General features: G+C 39.9%; 4 protein-coding genes across 6 annotated transcripts in view; 1 reads left to right on the top strand and 3 right to left on the bottom strand.

The window, feature by feature from the left end:
- LOC136239739 (zinc finger CCCH domain-containing protein 15-like) overlaps window positions 1-452 on the bottom strand; it is a 14,950-nt gene extending 14,498 nt beyond the window's left edge. The window contains exons 1-4 of the mRNA XM_066030465.1: window positions 314-452; window positions 181-252; window positions 102-134; window positions 13-39 (exon numbers count right to left, since the gene is read on the bottom strand). Of these exons, the coding sequence (XP_065886537.1) occupies window positions 13-39; window positions 102-134; window positions 181-252; window positions 314-385 (204 nt within the window). The 5' untranslated portion in view covers window positions 386-452. The remainder of the gene's footprint in view (window positions 1-12; window positions 40-101; window positions 135-180; window positions 253-313) is intronic.
- On the bottom strand, window positions 313-5,079 carry LOC136239737 (microspherule protein 1-like). Its single transcript, XM_066030463.1, has 13 exons — window positions 4,757-5,079; window positions 4,460-4,698; window positions 1,997-2,023; window positions 1,875-1,949; window positions 1,718-1,827; window positions 1,559-1,667; window positions 1,376-1,514; window positions 1,254-1,329; window positions 1,168-1,205; window positions 1,024-1,122; window positions 823-977; window positions 651-779; window positions 313-600 (listed from the first exon to the last, which is right to left on the bottom strand). The coding sequence occupies exons 1-13, from the start codon at window positions 5,031-5,033 to the stop codon at window positions 523-525; spliced, it is 1,551 nt and encodes a 516-aa protein (XP_065886535.1). The 5' UTR covers window positions 5,034-5,079; the 3' UTR covers window positions 313-522.
- On the top strand, window positions 5,059-12,851 carry LOC136239734 (anion exchange protein 2-like). 2 transcript variants are annotated; one of them, XM_066030459.1, is made up of 14 exons: window positions 5,059-5,255; window positions 7,179-7,362; window positions 7,410-7,583; window positions 7,631-7,701; window positions 8,000-8,413; window positions 8,457-8,619; window positions 8,672-9,063; window positions 9,109-9,303; window positions 9,351-9,593; window positions 11,425-11,649; window positions 11,697-11,988; window positions 12,223-12,392; window positions 12,438-12,611; window positions 12,660-12,851. In XM_066030459.1, exons 1-14 carry the CDS (start codon window positions 5,163-5,165, stop codon window positions 12,738-12,740), a joined length of 2,871 nt encoding a protein of 956 aa, XP_065886531.1. In that variant the 5' UTR covers window positions 5,059-5,162; the 3' UTR covers window positions 12,741-12,851. The 2 variants fall into 2 exon arrangements, with proteins under 2 accessions (XP_065886531.1, XP_065886530.1); XM_066030458.1 differs by having other exon boundaries at window positions 5,060-5,255; window positions 8,669-9,063.
- LOC136239730 (tyrosine-protein phosphatase non-receptor type 23-like) overlaps window positions 12,710-16,077 on the bottom strand; it is a 24,637-nt gene continuing 21,269 nt past the window's right edge. The window contains exons 23-27 of one of the 2 annotated variants that reach the window (XM_066030446.1): window positions 15,452-15,517; window positions 15,223-15,396; window positions 14,356-15,176; window positions 13,897-14,280; window positions 12,710-13,846 (exon numbers count right to left, since the gene is read on the bottom strand). In XM_066030446.1, coding sequence (XP_065886518.1) covers window positions 12,822-13,846; window positions 13,897-14,280; window positions 14,356-15,176; window positions 15,223-15,396; window positions 15,452-15,517 — 2,470 coding nt within the window. In that variant the 3' untranslated portion in view covers window positions 12,710-12,821. Of the gene's footprint in view, window positions 13,847-13,896; window positions 15,177-15,222; window positions 15,397-15,451; window positions 15,518-16,077 lie in introns of both variants that reach the window. The other variant, XM_066030445.1, reaches the window with a different exon arrangement.

Raw genomic sequence — 16,077 nt, 5'->3', positions numbered from 1 at the left:
ATATCTCTTCACCTTTGTCTGATACTGCATAGATGCCAGCTGTACAACATCAGTGATAACAATAATATAATAAGAGTATTACTAGAGGGTAATGAACTAACCTTCTCCTTGCTTACTGATCCACCATACTTCACCTGTAATATTGTATTATAAGTAACAGTAGTTAATAGCGTTGTTTACCTGCGATGTGACGTTCTTTATGTAATCTTGCTGCTTTTTGCCTTTCTTGTTCTTTAGACCAAATGTTTTATCCTAGGGGGAGCCCCCAATTTAACGAATTATACCCTTGTACGAGAAGTCAGTGGCGTCTTACTTCAATCACTTTCTCTTTCTTCTTCTCTACTGTCTTCTTACTCGGATTATCGGCTTTCTTCTTCGGAGGCATCTTTTGAACGCGGTAATCCGCCAACTAATTCTAATTAGTTACCATCAAATCACCGCCACGTGCATTTTGAAATATTAGCGCAGGCGCTTATTATGAACATGGCTGTAAATAATTATATCGTGTCACGTGCAATTACATCAACACAACGTTGTTGACTGCAGACTGGTGTTAACAAGTTGATGATTGAGCAGTAGAAGAAATGAGAGGTTACAGACCTGTTAAAAAAATATTATTTAGTTGGCTATCAACAACAGACTATTCTCACTTCTATTAGCTGGTTATGTCTGAGGACAACAGACTTGTCAGTTAGCAATGGCTGCCCATCAATATATACTGGTCTTCTTCCACAATTGTACAATACAAAGTTACCATCATCTTTAATAGCCATCACAGCCTAACACAGCAGCCATAATCAATATTTGTTAAACAAGTCAAACCTGTTTCCTTGACAAACGATGAGTGTCCCCTTCTAGTGACAGGTCAAAATCCATTTCACTAGTTGAAGAGTTGCGTCCAATGGTAACTTGACGTGATCTCATCTCAAATTGTACTCGTTTCCCTTTCCATACAGCAAACACTCCATCATCAAATGCTGTCCACACACATACTGTAACATTCTCCGTATAACATACACTCACCAATATGAGATGGGACCCCTAACACTTTTTGCCATTCCAATATATTCTGCTCAAGTTGTATAATTTCCTTCTTAGCTACCTGGTCGGCTAACGTCAGCTCTGTAATACTACAACTAGAGTCACCATGACAACTATGAACTATACCTTGTTCTAATGCTTCCTCTTTGGAGTCTCTTGGTTTACTGTTACCATGGTAACATGACAACATATAAATTAACACTACACAGTACTTTATGTCACTGTCAATCACTTGATCTTCAACATCAGAAAACTCAGTGACATCTTCTGCAGGGCCGATTGGTGCAACTGGAATAACATCACAAATGTTACTACACATCAAACAAGATGTAACCTTCTTGATCATCAAGAAGATCAAACTGCTTCATCAATGACCAGTGGCGGTAAAGACTTTGAGGTGTTCTTGTGTAGTGGAATACCGAGCCTCTTGTTCCCAATAATGCAGTAAATTTCTCTAAGTTAACATCTTCTGTCTAGAACAGATATAATAAACACTTCTACTAAAGTGAACACATACAGATGGTATGCCAGCTAGAATTTGCTCCTCAGCTTCACTCCATAATGACTGTTTCAATACAGTGGCTGTTATACTTGATGGTAATGCCTTTACTGCTGTCATAGCTAATCTGTCAATACAGTAGTATAATCTACCAATTGTCACATTTAAATGTGCTACTTTGACAAGTGCCGATCCAGCAGTAATGCATGCCATCTTTCCTCAATTTCCTTTTGTGTAAATTTACATGAAAATTTCACACCTCTATATACTGCAGCTAAATCATTGGTCTAACAAGTCTTCAATATTATGACTACATCAAAATGGATACATTTACCTGTTGTACAGCACTGATCAATGCCAAGTCATCTGATGGATGCCATCGTCCCATATTACTAACAGCTGCACCAGCCTGTATAAAGCTGATAGCAAATAGCAAACTATCACCAATGCGCTCACCTTCATCCTAGGAGTCTTTCTCACAGCCTGTACAATAAATAAACAATCGTGTTATAGCAATACATCCAGCAAATGCACACACACAGATCAAAGCCTTCAGCTACATACCTACCCAGTGAACCGGCACTGGGCCACCTGTACACTACTCAGGTGCTATGAGTCAGGCAAGTTCTCCTGGGGCAGGACTACTACCCACAGAAGGCTGTCTCACAGGTAAAGGTGTGGGCTAGCGTTGCTCCAGTTATTTTGGTTTAGTTATAGTTTTAGCACTCACTTTTTAAGTTAGTAATGCTAGGTAGGCACCTGAAGTCCCACCTGGTTATACAATAATATTACCACCAGGTACCCATTGATGAGCTGGGTATAGACCAGACACACGGCCAAGTACACGAGTACTTGTACTAAGTACAAGTTTGAAAGTACTTGTACTTTCCTTAAATACTTTCTTAATTTCCCCAATGTACTTATATTTATACTCAAGTCCTTTGCTAAGTACTTGTATGTACTTGAGTACTTAAAGTACTGCAAACATTGTACGTAGTTTGTACACAGTGGGTGTACAATGAGAATAACAAAAATTGTATGAAGGTGCAGTTTACAACTTCTTGCAATTCTTCTAGTGCCTTCCCCAACCTTACTATGTGTCATGTAGCCATGATCAATGATCTCATAGCATTCTGGCAAACAAAAACAATGCTGCTGTTTAAGTCGTTGCATTTTAAGAGTTTAAGAGGGGTGTAACTAATCACTGGACTGAACTACTGGACTGGACTACTGGACTGACATTTTTGGTTTTTAAACATTCTCAGGTTGGTTTTATTTAGTCTTGCTAGCCAAGGGCCTACAGAAAACTTGCAGTCTGCTACTAAAATGATGAGTGTGAGGAGTGGAGTAACCAAAAACTGACTTCTAGTGATTTCACTACTTATTGTGTTCCTCTACAGTACATATACCTATACTCCTTATCAGTATGCTATAGGGAATGTACTAGTTATGGTTAACCAACGATAACATCTTGAAGATAGTAGCAAGCTTGTGCAATGCTAATATATTTAGTCACGTATTATAGTACGTCAACCAGCACATGTAAGAACTGATCATGACAACAGACAAAAACCCTACAATTGTGCAATGAGTTTGTGTATTACATGTAGGAATGAATTTAGCTACAATAGGAAGGATTGGTTGTGTCCTAAGAGTCTGAGCTATTTAGTTCAAGGATACAGTGTATCATAGGTAGTACAAATATAGTAAAATGATTTTTGGTTAGCTATTGCTAGATATTACAATCTCTAAAACACAATACTAAGAAGTGTGTAAATGCTGTAGAGCATAACAAGTAGTGAGAAGTCAGTTTTTGCTTACTCCACTCCTCATACTCATCATTTTAGTAGCAGACTGCAAGTTTTCTGAAGGCCCTTAGCTAGCAGGACTCAATAAAACCAACCTCAGAATGTGTAAAAACCAAAAACATGTCAGTCCAGTGATTAGTTACACCCGTTTAAGAGGGAGAATGGTTGACAAAAACCTGAAAGTACCAACCCCCTAAGGCACACTTACATTCTATAATACACTGAATCAGGAGTACATCAAACCTTTGGACAGGGGAGCGTGTAACTTTGTAAAGAGCGAAATTCAAACATGGCTGTCGTGTACTATAATAAGTAACTTTTAAAATTTCCTATTTAGGATATTATGTGGAGGCGCATGCTCAAATACATCATGTTTCCGCTGCAACGAAGCGAAGCTATGGAAATGCAAGCTCAATGGCATGACGGAGGAATAGTAGCACAGGCTTAGCAGGACAGTCTCGATAATCACGCAAAATTACTCCACTTGACTATTCCAAGCTTTACCTTCGACTCAACAATCTTCCTATCATAGCAGCTTTGCTATCTTCACACTAGACGATGGAGTAACAGCCCATTCAGTGTATCCCTGTTGCGCGTAAGAATGATGCAACCGATTATATACATAGTAACACTGGACGCCATGTTTGAATTTTGCCCGTAGCATTGGTAGCGTACGGAGTTACATGCTCCCTTGTCCATAGGATTCGATGCACTCCTGACTGAATACAATGTATATTCTGTTACAGCAAAATGTACTTGTACTTACTTAAGTACTCTCTTGATTGCTGCTGGAGTAGTTGTACTTGGAAAATTCAAAAGTACTTGTACTTTACTTAAGTAATTTTAAATGTACTTGGCCCCATGTCTGCTTTGGTATAGACTGGAGCAGTGTGAGTAAAATTTCTTGCTGAAGACAATGGACCAAACCTGGAACCCTTTAACTACCAGGCTGGTGTTCTAGCCACTTGGCCACACACATACAGTGACACACGCACACACCCATACCCACACAGTGACACACACACACACACACACACACACACACACACACACACACACACACACACACACACGCATGCACACAGTGACACACACACGCACGCACACACACCTTCACTGCTGATCCAGGGGTGGAAAGTGTTTTAGTAGCACTACTGCTAATAGAGGATGTTTTCTTTCGTGGAGTGGCCTTAACTGTAGGGGGTGTGAAATACGAAGAGTCCAGTTTGATCTTTTTGGTGCTCTTTGTGATGAGAGATCCCTTTGAATTAGCAACAGGAGTGGTTAACTTTGATGGTTTGGACTTGGGGGTTTTTCCAGCAGACGGTGACGGCTTAGACACAGTCAACACTAACCCAAATGCAGTAACTTAACGTTTTTATATATGAACAAAACAAATATTTAATACCTCTCTTTGTGCCGGCAGTAGTAGTAGTGACCGCGCTACTATTTAATATTCCTAACCTACTAGCCAGTTGTACGCTTGTCGAGGTGGTTACTGCTTGGCCAACAAAAGGCGGATATTTCTGAATCTGTCCATCCTGATGTACAGCTGCGACTGATGGTTGAGTGGTTGTAGGAGATTGGTCAGGCGGAAAAATTGACGGAGGGAACACATATTGAGAAGTTGGCGTTATCAACGTCTGAATCCCTGCGAAGTTTGGCTGTGAGCTTGAAGTACTCATGTTTGACTACAGATCACGTGCTATGACACAATTCTAGCGGGTGCATTTACAAGAACACGTTGTTATGGAGACGTATATTTGTATTTGTTTGTTTGTTGCTGCGAAAGTGTTATGTAGAACTTCAGTTGAATGGCCTTCAACGACTCTCTGTACGATGATAGCATAGACTACCTGTACGAACGAACTTCGCCCCAAGGTTCCGTGGATAATCCTCCTCATGAGGTATCTATGATGCTTGTGTGACATATTAAAATAATTATGTCTTTGTGTATGGTAGTCACGCTGGTCACCTGTAAATGTTGCTCAGTATATGAAGTTTCAATGATTATAAATGCAGCTTTTTTTCTATCCACCATTCCAAAATGGAACTAACCAACTAATTTGTTGTAACATTGCATAATGTGAACGTAGAACCTCGCGTATAACAGTAGCAGTGGTGAGGGTAATGTGAACGTAGAACCTCGCGTATAACAGTAGCAGTGGTGAGGGTGGACACCCCCCTCCTTCCCCAAAAAATGCAAGATCGAGATATTCTAATAAAACAGTTAGTCAAATACTCTAATAGAACAGTCACCACATATAACACTATCCATAGTTGCTGAGCATGAACTAGTATCTGCAGTATTATCCCATGCATGGACACACTTAGCCTGCTAAGGATATTTTGCAAATGAAATACACACATGGTCCTGTGTATACCATTCTTGAGGTCCAAAGCTGGTCATGACTGTCACTTATCCCAATACAACTTATAAAGCAGTATGATATAGATATTTGTGTATAAAACCACTCTACATCAAAAGTTTTAGTCCTGAAACAGATATTTTGGAGGGCTGCTCCCTTCAAACCCTAACTAGAACTTGATTTTTCACTGTTTAACGTGTTGCTTCTACTTCAGCAGCTACAATTCATGCATCAGGCCCACTATCCTTCGTGTGCCATTCTTTCTCCACTACTTGATTCACAGTAGTGTGTAATGGCTTTAGTGTTTTACCTTCTGTTGTGTGATGGAATGGATTGAAGGTCCTTCTTGTAGTGTTCTTGATTTATAATGCTGTTGGGTTGAACATGCTGCAGATTTCAATTCCATTTAAAAATTGCATGACACGTGTGTATGTGCATACAAGGTTTAAACTATTTCATTTCACGGAACAAGTTTTACGGATACGGAAATTGAAAGCTGCAGTAGCTGAAAATGATGCTTGACAGCCACTTCACTGTAGGCCTGGAGCCATTCTTTCTTCTAATGCGGCATTCATCAAAAGTATATTTCACGGGAACAGTTATTGAGAAACTTTGATGGCAACAACAGCTAATGTTCATATGCATATTATGCGATCCTACCTCAAACTTCTATAAATGATAACATATTCGTGCATAATATATATATAGGTCCTATAATGCAGCTGTAAACCATAGCACACCAAGTTTGCTTCAATGACGGTTGCCTCAAAGAAGCACATGGCTTTGTAGCATGTCAGTAATCATGGTGACCATTGGGTGACCTGCAGTTCGAATCCTGGGGTTGGAGGGATTTTTTTCCTTACTTTGGCCCCCTTTTTTGTTACAACTTTTCAGCTATAAGCCACTAAGTCTAAGTCCTTGCAATTAGGTTAGGTAATCCTAAGGCTGCAGCACATGTTGCTGTCAGACCTTCAGTGCTGGTCACTGTAAAGTGCTAATAATAATAATAAAAAAATAATAAAAACAAAGCTTTGAAATGTGAAGCAATCAATGGTTACAAAACCTTTGAAGCTTTGTTGCAGCCCTATTGGATATAACCAAGATACTCTTGATATAACTGAGGATGCAGTGTGTGTGTTAAATTACGGGGACAGTGATATTACTACCAATTTTGCTATGGGTTCTCCTGACATGGCATACATTACTATTGCTAATGATTGTGTTCTATTAGAGGATGTGACTGCTCCACTGCAGCACCTTAATCTTTTGATTACATGTTTCTACGTAGTTCTATCCCTGGGGGTAATAAGGGATGGGCTATCTATTTGGTCCATTGTGGTATGGTATCACATGATCCATACTGTGAGTGTTGCCAGCTAAACTTAAAGTACTATGAAGTATTTTTATTGTAATTGTACACCAAATAATGTTCTATTGCACCAAATGATGTTTATGGTGTAGGTATTTGTAGAGCTAGAAGAACTTCGAGTTGGAACTAATGAAGGTGATCTCGAGTGGGAGGAGACAGCAAGATGGATTTTGTATGAAGAAGATGTAGTCAAGGAGACAGGAAAGTGGGGAAGTCCCCATGTTGCTGCACTAGAATATCGTCATGTGTTGATGGTTAAACAACTTTTACAACAAGGTAGGCTGTCATTATAGTGTAATTGGTATATACTTGTTAACAAATAGGTAGCTGTATTCTTGATTTAGTTGAGGAAGGATATGACAGTGTAGTTAAGGCCATTGTAACTAGACTGGTAGAAGATAATCATATTGATGAAAATACTTCAGCTCTGGTTGGTCAGATTTTACATGGACGACATAAACATCAACACACTGTCACTTTTTGGGATGATGTTAAAGGTAGTATAACTAATTAATGATACCATGTTGTCATCTTCTTGTGACAGGCAATTTTAAATCTGATCATCATCATCATGAATCAAAACAACCAGTAGAAACAGAAATTGAGATGAAGCCAGTGAGTGAATCACATGGTTATAATATTTAAAAAGTAGAGAATTCTTAGTAGTAGTTTTGGCTATATGGTACTGGATTATCTTGTTTGGTAGGACAACTGCCAAGTGATGAGATTATCACTCCAAAATTCTAAGTAGTTCATTTAAAACCCAGCCATATTCTACATAGAACCATGACTGCTTTATTAGAGTGTTTGACTATTAAGCATACGGACACTTCTGGTAGAGATACTGTCATGGTCGGTGACCCTGTAAATATGATTCCTCCTGCAATGTTGTTATTTTTCCATCTACTTTTAGATTGCAAGTGAAAATCAAAGCATTGGACCTTCCTTGAAGAAGTACACTCTTAGTTTTCCATCTGCATCTGAGCCAGCTCTGGCTGTGCAAAAACTGATTAAATTACCAGATAAAAGTGCTTCATTTGGCTCTAATTCATCTACAAATCCTTTCCAAGAAAAAAGAATCTTTCAACCTAGTAAAAGAGAAATGGGAAAGTTACTAGCAAAAGCAGAAGCAATAGCTGTTCTTGTTGGAGCCACTGATTTTCTATCCAAGCCGGTCGTGGCATTTGTGAGACTAGCTCACAGCCAGGAGCTAGAGAACATGATGGAAGTTCCTTTACCTGTGAAGTTTATCTTTATCATGTTGGGACCACAAAATTGTGACTATCATGAAGTTGGTAGAGCTGTTGCTACCCTGATGAACAACAAGGTGAGATCAACCTTTAGTAATGTGATTATTATATATTGTGTAGGCATTTAATGAGGGGGCATACAAGGCTAAGGGTACTCATGACCTCATTGAATGCCTAGAAAAGTTTCTTAGTGAATCAATATTGCTCCCACCTGGTGATTGGGATCAAGAATTGATGAAGCCAGTCATTGAAGCTGCAATGAGTGCAAGAAGAAAATCAATGGGTAAATAAAAACAATTTTATGAGTATTAGAATTTGCCATCCCATTTTAGCAGTAAGTCGACGGAATACTGTGAGGAAAAGCAAGGAAGAAAGGTTTCATGAGACAGATCCATCACTTATTCGCAACTCAATCCCATTTATCGGTATTTACAATAACTTCAAGGTGCTAAAACAGCGATACAAGAGTGACTGGGTGGACTGGCTAACAAAAGATGGCATCAAGCAATGTCTACTCTCTATCATTTTTGGCTTCATGATATGTATTGCTCCTGCAATAGCATTTGGTGGTTTGATGGAGGAGATCACTGGAAATATTATAGGAACACGAGAGACCCTCTTGGCCCATGGCTTCTGTGGTATCTTATACAGTTTATTTTCAGTCCAGCCAATAGTAATATTAGCATTAACTGGGCCAGTGTTAGTGTTTGAAGAGGTGGTGTTTGAGGTGAGCAGCCATGATGTGTGATTGTATGTAGAGAGATATTTATAGACATCAGAGTACATTGGAATAGAGTACATCTCTTGGAGAACTTGTATTGGTTTGTGGGTGATGGTGATTCTAATATTGTTAGCTGCTACTGAGGCCACCTGCCTGGTGACTACTTTTACTCGCTTTAGTGAAGAAGTTTTCACTGCTGTAGTTGCAATATTTTTTATTGCAGAAGCTATTTACTATTTAGTACAAGTAAGGATATCATTATGTTTCCATATGTATTTACACTCATATTTCAGCTCTATAAAAGAAATCCATTGAGGTTGAGCTATTCAAATGAGAATGATACTTCCAGCATGTCATACCTAAGCATTGAGAACACAACACTTGGAGAATTCAGGCTAGATCGTCATCACACAGGAGACTTTTATGTTTATGGAGCACCAAACACAGCACTGTTCTCCACAGTTCTTTGTCTAGGGTCATTTGCTATAGCCTACAGTGTTAAACAAATTAACCAGAGTACTTATTTTTCTAGACAGGTAAAATGCATAACATAGTGTTATGTGCATTTTATAAACTACACACATGCACGCACACACATACACAAAAACATACAAAGAGGTGAACCGAAGACCTTTACCCATAAACAGTTGGGATTTGCTTCCCCAGTTGACGCCAGGTCCCCATATAAACAGCTGGTAGGCACCAGCCTATTATGCTTTAATTTTGCCTATTATGCTATGCTGTAGTGCTCAAAATTTTTGCCTATTATGCTCAAATTTTTCTGCAGTTCCCATGTTTTGATACTTTCAAATGGATAATGACAAACGTTTGCTTATGAACAACTGGTTAAATGTAAAAGTTAACACTTGTTGTGCATTAAGAATTTGGCTGCATTGTGAACTATTATAAGTCATGTCAAATAACTATACTCCTTTGTGGCATCAACTGTTCTGTCTACTTTTATCAGTGGCATGCATTTTGCTTACAGTATGACATAATTATTCTCCCTATTATGCTAGCATTATGCTTGATGCTTTCAGGCACCCATTATGCTCAAAATTATAGGCTGGTGCCTAACAGCTGGGAAGACTAGAGCAAAATGCCGAATTGGTGTTGCTGCTGTTTCCTTGAGCAAGGAACTTTACACACATTACACACACAAAGCAAATTTTGGCTGCCACTGGCACTGTCATGCCTACCCAGTGAACCAGCAGTGAGACACCTGTGGTGCTAGGAGCAGGCAAATCCTTTTGGGGCAGGACTATAGTGCAACCGGGCATGTACTTCCAAAAAGTTAAATTTCATGTTTTTGGTTATAACTTGAGACATACACCACACATCTTAATTCTGTTTTTTTGCACATGGTTATACTCATGTATCTGTACATATCTGTACACAGGTTACCATGGAAGCAACCACAATTATCTCAAAAATGGTATATTTATGGTTTTTGGTTTTTTCGTATCTAGTTTTATATACTTTTGAGTTTTTCAATAATTTTCTAGTAGATGAAAGGTCTCATCAAGCCCGACAATTCGTAGTACCAGATTTGTAAAAAAATGTTTTAAAAGTAAGTTATGGTGATTTTCATAGGGTTTCGAAAAAATGTATCTAGTTTCACATACTTCAAAATTTTTACACATACTCATTATTTTCTGAAAGGAGATAGACATGCCTAAAATTTGTAGCTGGGGTTTTGTAAATTTCTTTTTAGTTTTTGTTTTATGACATCGTAAAGTTAGATTATGGATTTTTCTGTGAAATTTGTTGAAAACCACAATTTATAAAAGTACGCTCTGAGACACTGCAAATATGTATAACCACAAAAAAAACAAAGAATTATGAAATACTAATGAGCAAAGCAACACATGAAAGGATAAAAACATTATAGAATGTATCTAGTGGCATATAGAAATAAATGCGTGGGCGAGGAAGTAAAATAAGTTTGGAGGTTTATGCCCGGTTGCACTATAGTAGCCCCCAGGAGGCTGTACCATGTCTCACAGGTGAGGTGGTCCCACCTGGAACTATATGAGACATGGACAGTTGGCATTTGCTCCCTAGTTTATACTGATGTTACAGCTGGGTGGACTGCTTCCCCAGATGATACCAGACCTACCAGGTCTCCATTTAACAGCTGGGTGGACTGGAGCAAGTTTTTTACTCAAGGAAACAACAACAATAGCACTAATTTGGCATAACTGGGGAATTGAACCTGGAACCTTTTGATTACCAGGAAGATGCTCTAGCCACTTGACTAAGCTGCCTCATACATTCTACCTGCAAAACACACACACACACACACACACACACACCTATATATGCACGCATGCATGCACACACACATCACTCTTTTACACACTGCAGGTTCGTAACGTTGTCAGTGACTTCGGCATGTCCATTGCCATTATTCTGATGGTTGGCTTATCTGTCTTACTGAAGGACAAGGTTTTGGTGGAAACTTTGAAGATTTCTAATAATGGATATGATCCTACCATACCATCTGCGAGAGGATGGGTTATTAACCCACTAGGTGTCCACTCTACATTGAGTGGATGGGCAGTCATAGGAGCCATTCTTCCTGGAGTACTGGTATATACAATTGTTATTAGCTGTTTATTATGCTGGATTGTTTCCAGGCATCTGTGTTGATATTTGTTGAGGGCCAGCTTACTCTATTAGCAGTAGCCAAGCCAGAAAATCAGTTGCGGAAAGGCTCTGGCTATCACTATGATTTGCTTTTGATGGGCTTCATGGTTGGATTTTGTTCACTGCTAGGCTTTCCATGGGTGTGTGCTGCAGCAATAAGATCTATCCAACATTTCAACACCCTACGAATATTTGATGTAACAAACCCTCCTGGAGTTAAGCCCAAATTGACTAATGTGTATGAACAACGGATAACCAGCTTAGTCATTCATGTGTTAATCTGTAAGTAAAACATTGTGCACAACGTGTTTCCATGGCATTTCTTTAACCAAAACTTGATGAATTTATTAACAAAATTGTCACAATTCATGTTGTATTTCCTACAGTATGGCGCATTACTTTAATTTTTGCAGAAACAATTTTATTTACATTTCATAATAATTCATTTATGTATGAAATCCCAGGAAACACTTTTGTGAAGGATGTTATATTGTTAATAACAATATTTGTGTGTAGTGCTCATGCCAGCAATGAGTTTCCTCATCAAGCTAATTCCAGTTCCCGTGCTACTTGGATTATTTGTCTACCTGTGTTACGTGTCATTTAGTGGAATACAACTTGCCACAAGAGTACAACTATTATGTATCCCAGCAAAATACCATCCTAAAATGCATTATGTTAGGAAGGTTAGTTTATACCATCATTATTATTGTATTACTTTACTTGGGTAGGTTCGCACTTGGAAAATGCATGCCTTTACAATTGTACAATGCGTGGCTGTTGCCATATTGTGGAGTGTCAAACTATCACCAGCGTCAATAGCATATCCCATGAGTATTGTCTTGTTGATACCTTTGAGGAACATACTGAGCACTTACTTCTTCACTAACAAGGAGATTGAAGCTGTGAGTGCTATAGTTACCATATAAATATGTTGCTATTGTTCCTTGTAGCTTGATAGTGAAGAAAATTACCCGAGTGGTTCTGAAGAATACCTGGCTGATTCATATTCCATAACTACTGTTCCATATTAGTACAAATGTATACAATTTATATAATTCAGTGTAAACAGAAAACCTTGTATTATTCATTATAAAAACAAAATCAAACTACTCTTACGATGCCCGACTATAAAAGTGTGTTGATGTTACTGGAATAGTTTGTGGGTGGGGCTGCTGTGCTGCAGGAAGCTGATGTGGATGAGGCTGCTGCTGTGACTGTATAGCAGGTTTATATGGTTGCACTCCAGGGAGGTGTGGCTGCTGCATGTAGACTTGCTGGGGAGTCTGTAGTGGATGCTGCATGGGAAGGTGTGGCGGTGGAAACGAAGAAACAGGTTTTGCAGGTTGTTGGTAAGTTGTTGAAATCGGTGTAATCACTTGAGGTCTGCTAGTCGCTAGTAATTGGTTAAGACGATTAATCTCTTGCTTGTAACTCTGCTCAGCTGTCCTGAACTCTTGCTGTAGTTGGTTGAATGACATTCTGCTCTTCTCTTCCAAACCAGCCATTTGTTGTTTGTGCTGGTGATCAAGGTTTGATAGCTGCTGGACTAACTTCTTTTGTTGCTCATCCAACAATTTCAACTTGTGATTTCGTTCCTCTACCACTTGACTCAGTTGCTGTATGTGTCTCTGCTGACCTTCCGCAAGCTGTTTATATTGCTGGCACTCGTTTATCTGGTGAGCTAATTGTTGACGTAAAGTTTGTTGCTTAGATTGCTCTTCATTTATCATGGAACGATATTTAGTCTCCAATACATCCTTGTCTTGTCTCAACACAGCATTCTCCTTATGGTATTGCTGTATACTAGTTTGTTGTTGTTGTATTGATTGTTGTTGTTGTTGAACTAACTGTAGCAGAGCTGCATGACTTCCTGACATAACCACTTTGTCCTGCTCTTGCTGACGCTTGTATGTTTCTAGTTGTTCCAAGAGAAGAACTTTTTCTTGTTTCAGCTCAACGACATGTTGCTCTTGCTGTTTAAGTAGTAATGTGTCAGACGACATCGTAGTATTGGTAGAAGTGACTGGTGAAGTAGTTACTATGGATTCCCTTCTCTTCTTAACATCTTTAGGAACAATGGACACATCAGATTGAGCTGATACAGCTGGCGATGTCACACTGGTCACCCCCAGTAGTGCTATAATAACAATAATTTATATAACACAACTAGTTTAGTAAGATACTTACCAAACGGGTTTAGCTGGTCAAGTGAGCTATGAGATGGTGATATCAGGTCATGTGATGATATTACCACACCTTCAGAAATTGCTTCCTCGTTACTAGTGATGACTGATGGCACAGTGTGAGGTAGTGACTGTGTCATGACATCAGACGACACAGTGTTAGGTAGTGGCACTGACATGCCAGATGACACAGTGTGAGGTAGTGACTGCGGCATGACATCAGATGACACAGTGTGAGGTAGTGACATTCCAGATGTCCCAGTGTGAGGTATTGAAATGCCAGATGACACAATGTGAGGTAGCGACATCTCAGATGTCACAGTGTGAGGTAGCGACATGCCAGATGACACAATGTGAGGTAGTGACATGTCAGATGACACAGTGTGAGGTAGTGACACTGACATGCCAGATGACACACCATGGGGCAGTGACTGCGGCATGACATCAGATGACACAGTGTGAGGTAGTGACATTCCAGATGTCACAGTGTGAGGTATTGAAATGCCAGATGACACAATGTGAGGTAGCGACATCTCAGATGTCACAGTGTGAGGTAGCGACATGCCAGATGACACAATGGGAGGTAGTGACATGTCATATGACACGACAGGTAACATAGGCAAACTGGTAACAGGGCTGACAGGTACAGTGGAGGTCACAATAACAGGTTCAACAGGTGTGAGCACTGTTACATTAACAGGTGGATTAACTGAAACTTGTGCAGAGGACAACTCCTGTGGCTGTAGGGAAAGTCCTTGCTGTGTAGACAATTCATTAGGTTGTTGGGGAAGTCTCTGCTGTGTAGACAATTCATTAGGTTGTTGAGGAAGTCCTTGCTGTGCCTGTGGTTGAAGGGGAAACCCCTGTTGAGAGGCAACAAGTTGCAAGGAGGGGTCTTGGGAAGATTCCTGATGTAGAGGAAATCTCTGTTGCTGTGATGACAAATCCTGGCGAGTTGATGACATGTCTTGTTGTAGGGGAATCCCCTGTTGTACTGATGACGAATCCTGCTGTAGAGGGAGTCCCTGTTGTTGTGATAACAAATCCTGCTGTTGGGGAAATCCCTCATTCAACTCATGGGAAAGAATATTCACTGGGAAAGTTGGCAATGGCTGTTGAGAAATGACTGGCTCTTTTGCATGATCCTCAGCAGAAGGGTGTGGTTGGTTAACAAAGCCTTGATTGGCTAAAGGCTCCCCTCTCTGATCATATCTCTTAGGAGGTCGGGCTGGAGGTATGGCTCCATGGTTACTGGGGGTGTGTCCATAAAAAGTGGGTGTGGCACTGTCAAGTCAATAGTGATCATTAATTAGAGTAATGTGGTACGTACCTGTCCCCTCCACGTTTGCGTCTCTGATGGTCACATATGTCATTGGCTCTTCTTTGTAACTTCACCACCTTGTCCTCAAGCTGTGTGAAGAAACGCAGCCCTTCTTGTACTTTAGATTGCAACACTGGGAATATGTCAGCTGATCGCAACAAGCCACCAAAATATTGTTCTTGCCTGTAAGCATTTACTGTGTTAAGTGATGGACACACTTAGTTGCTAACTAGCATACTTGCCACTGATATCTTGCTGAGCATCCCTCAGTAGAGCATGCTTAGCATTGACCTCAGTTAGTGCTCTATAAATGACAATACAATGCAACTAGAGCTTATTAAGAAGTGTGGGAGAGTATCTGACTGGACTACAAACACTGTAAAACGTTCGGTATGTTAGTACAGGCTATACTGGGGACAGTGTGTTTGTACGGGTTATACTGGGGACAGTGTGTTTGTACAGGTTATACTGGGGACAGTGTGTTTGTACAGGTTATACTGGGGACAGTGTGTTTGTACAGGTTATACTGGGGACAGTGTGTTTGTACAGGTTATACTGGGGACAGTGTGTTTGTACAGGTTATACTGGGGACAGTGTATTTGTACAGGCTATACTGGGGACAGTGTGTTTGTACAGGTTATACTGGGGACAGTGTGTTTGTACAGGTTATACTGGGGACAGTGTGTTTGTACAGGTTATACTGGGGACAGTGTGTTTGTACAGGTTATACTGGGGACAGTGTGTTTGTACAGGTTATACTGGGGACAGTGTATTTGTACAGGCTATACTGGGGACAGTGTGTTTGTACAGGTTATACTGGGGACAGTGTGTTTGTACAGGTTATACTGGGGACAGTGTGTTTGT

Source organism: Dysidea avara, chromosome 12 (assembly GCF_963678975.1).
Source record: "Dysidea avara chromosome 12, odDysAvar1.4, whole genome shotgun sequence".
Taxonomy (NCBI): domain Eukaryota; kingdom Metazoa; phylum Porifera; class Demospongiae; order Dictyoceratida; family Dysideidae; genus Dysidea; species Dysidea avara.
The sequence above is the reverse complement of the archived record's forward strand: the minus strand, read 5'-3'. Positions and strand labels throughout refer to the sequence as shown.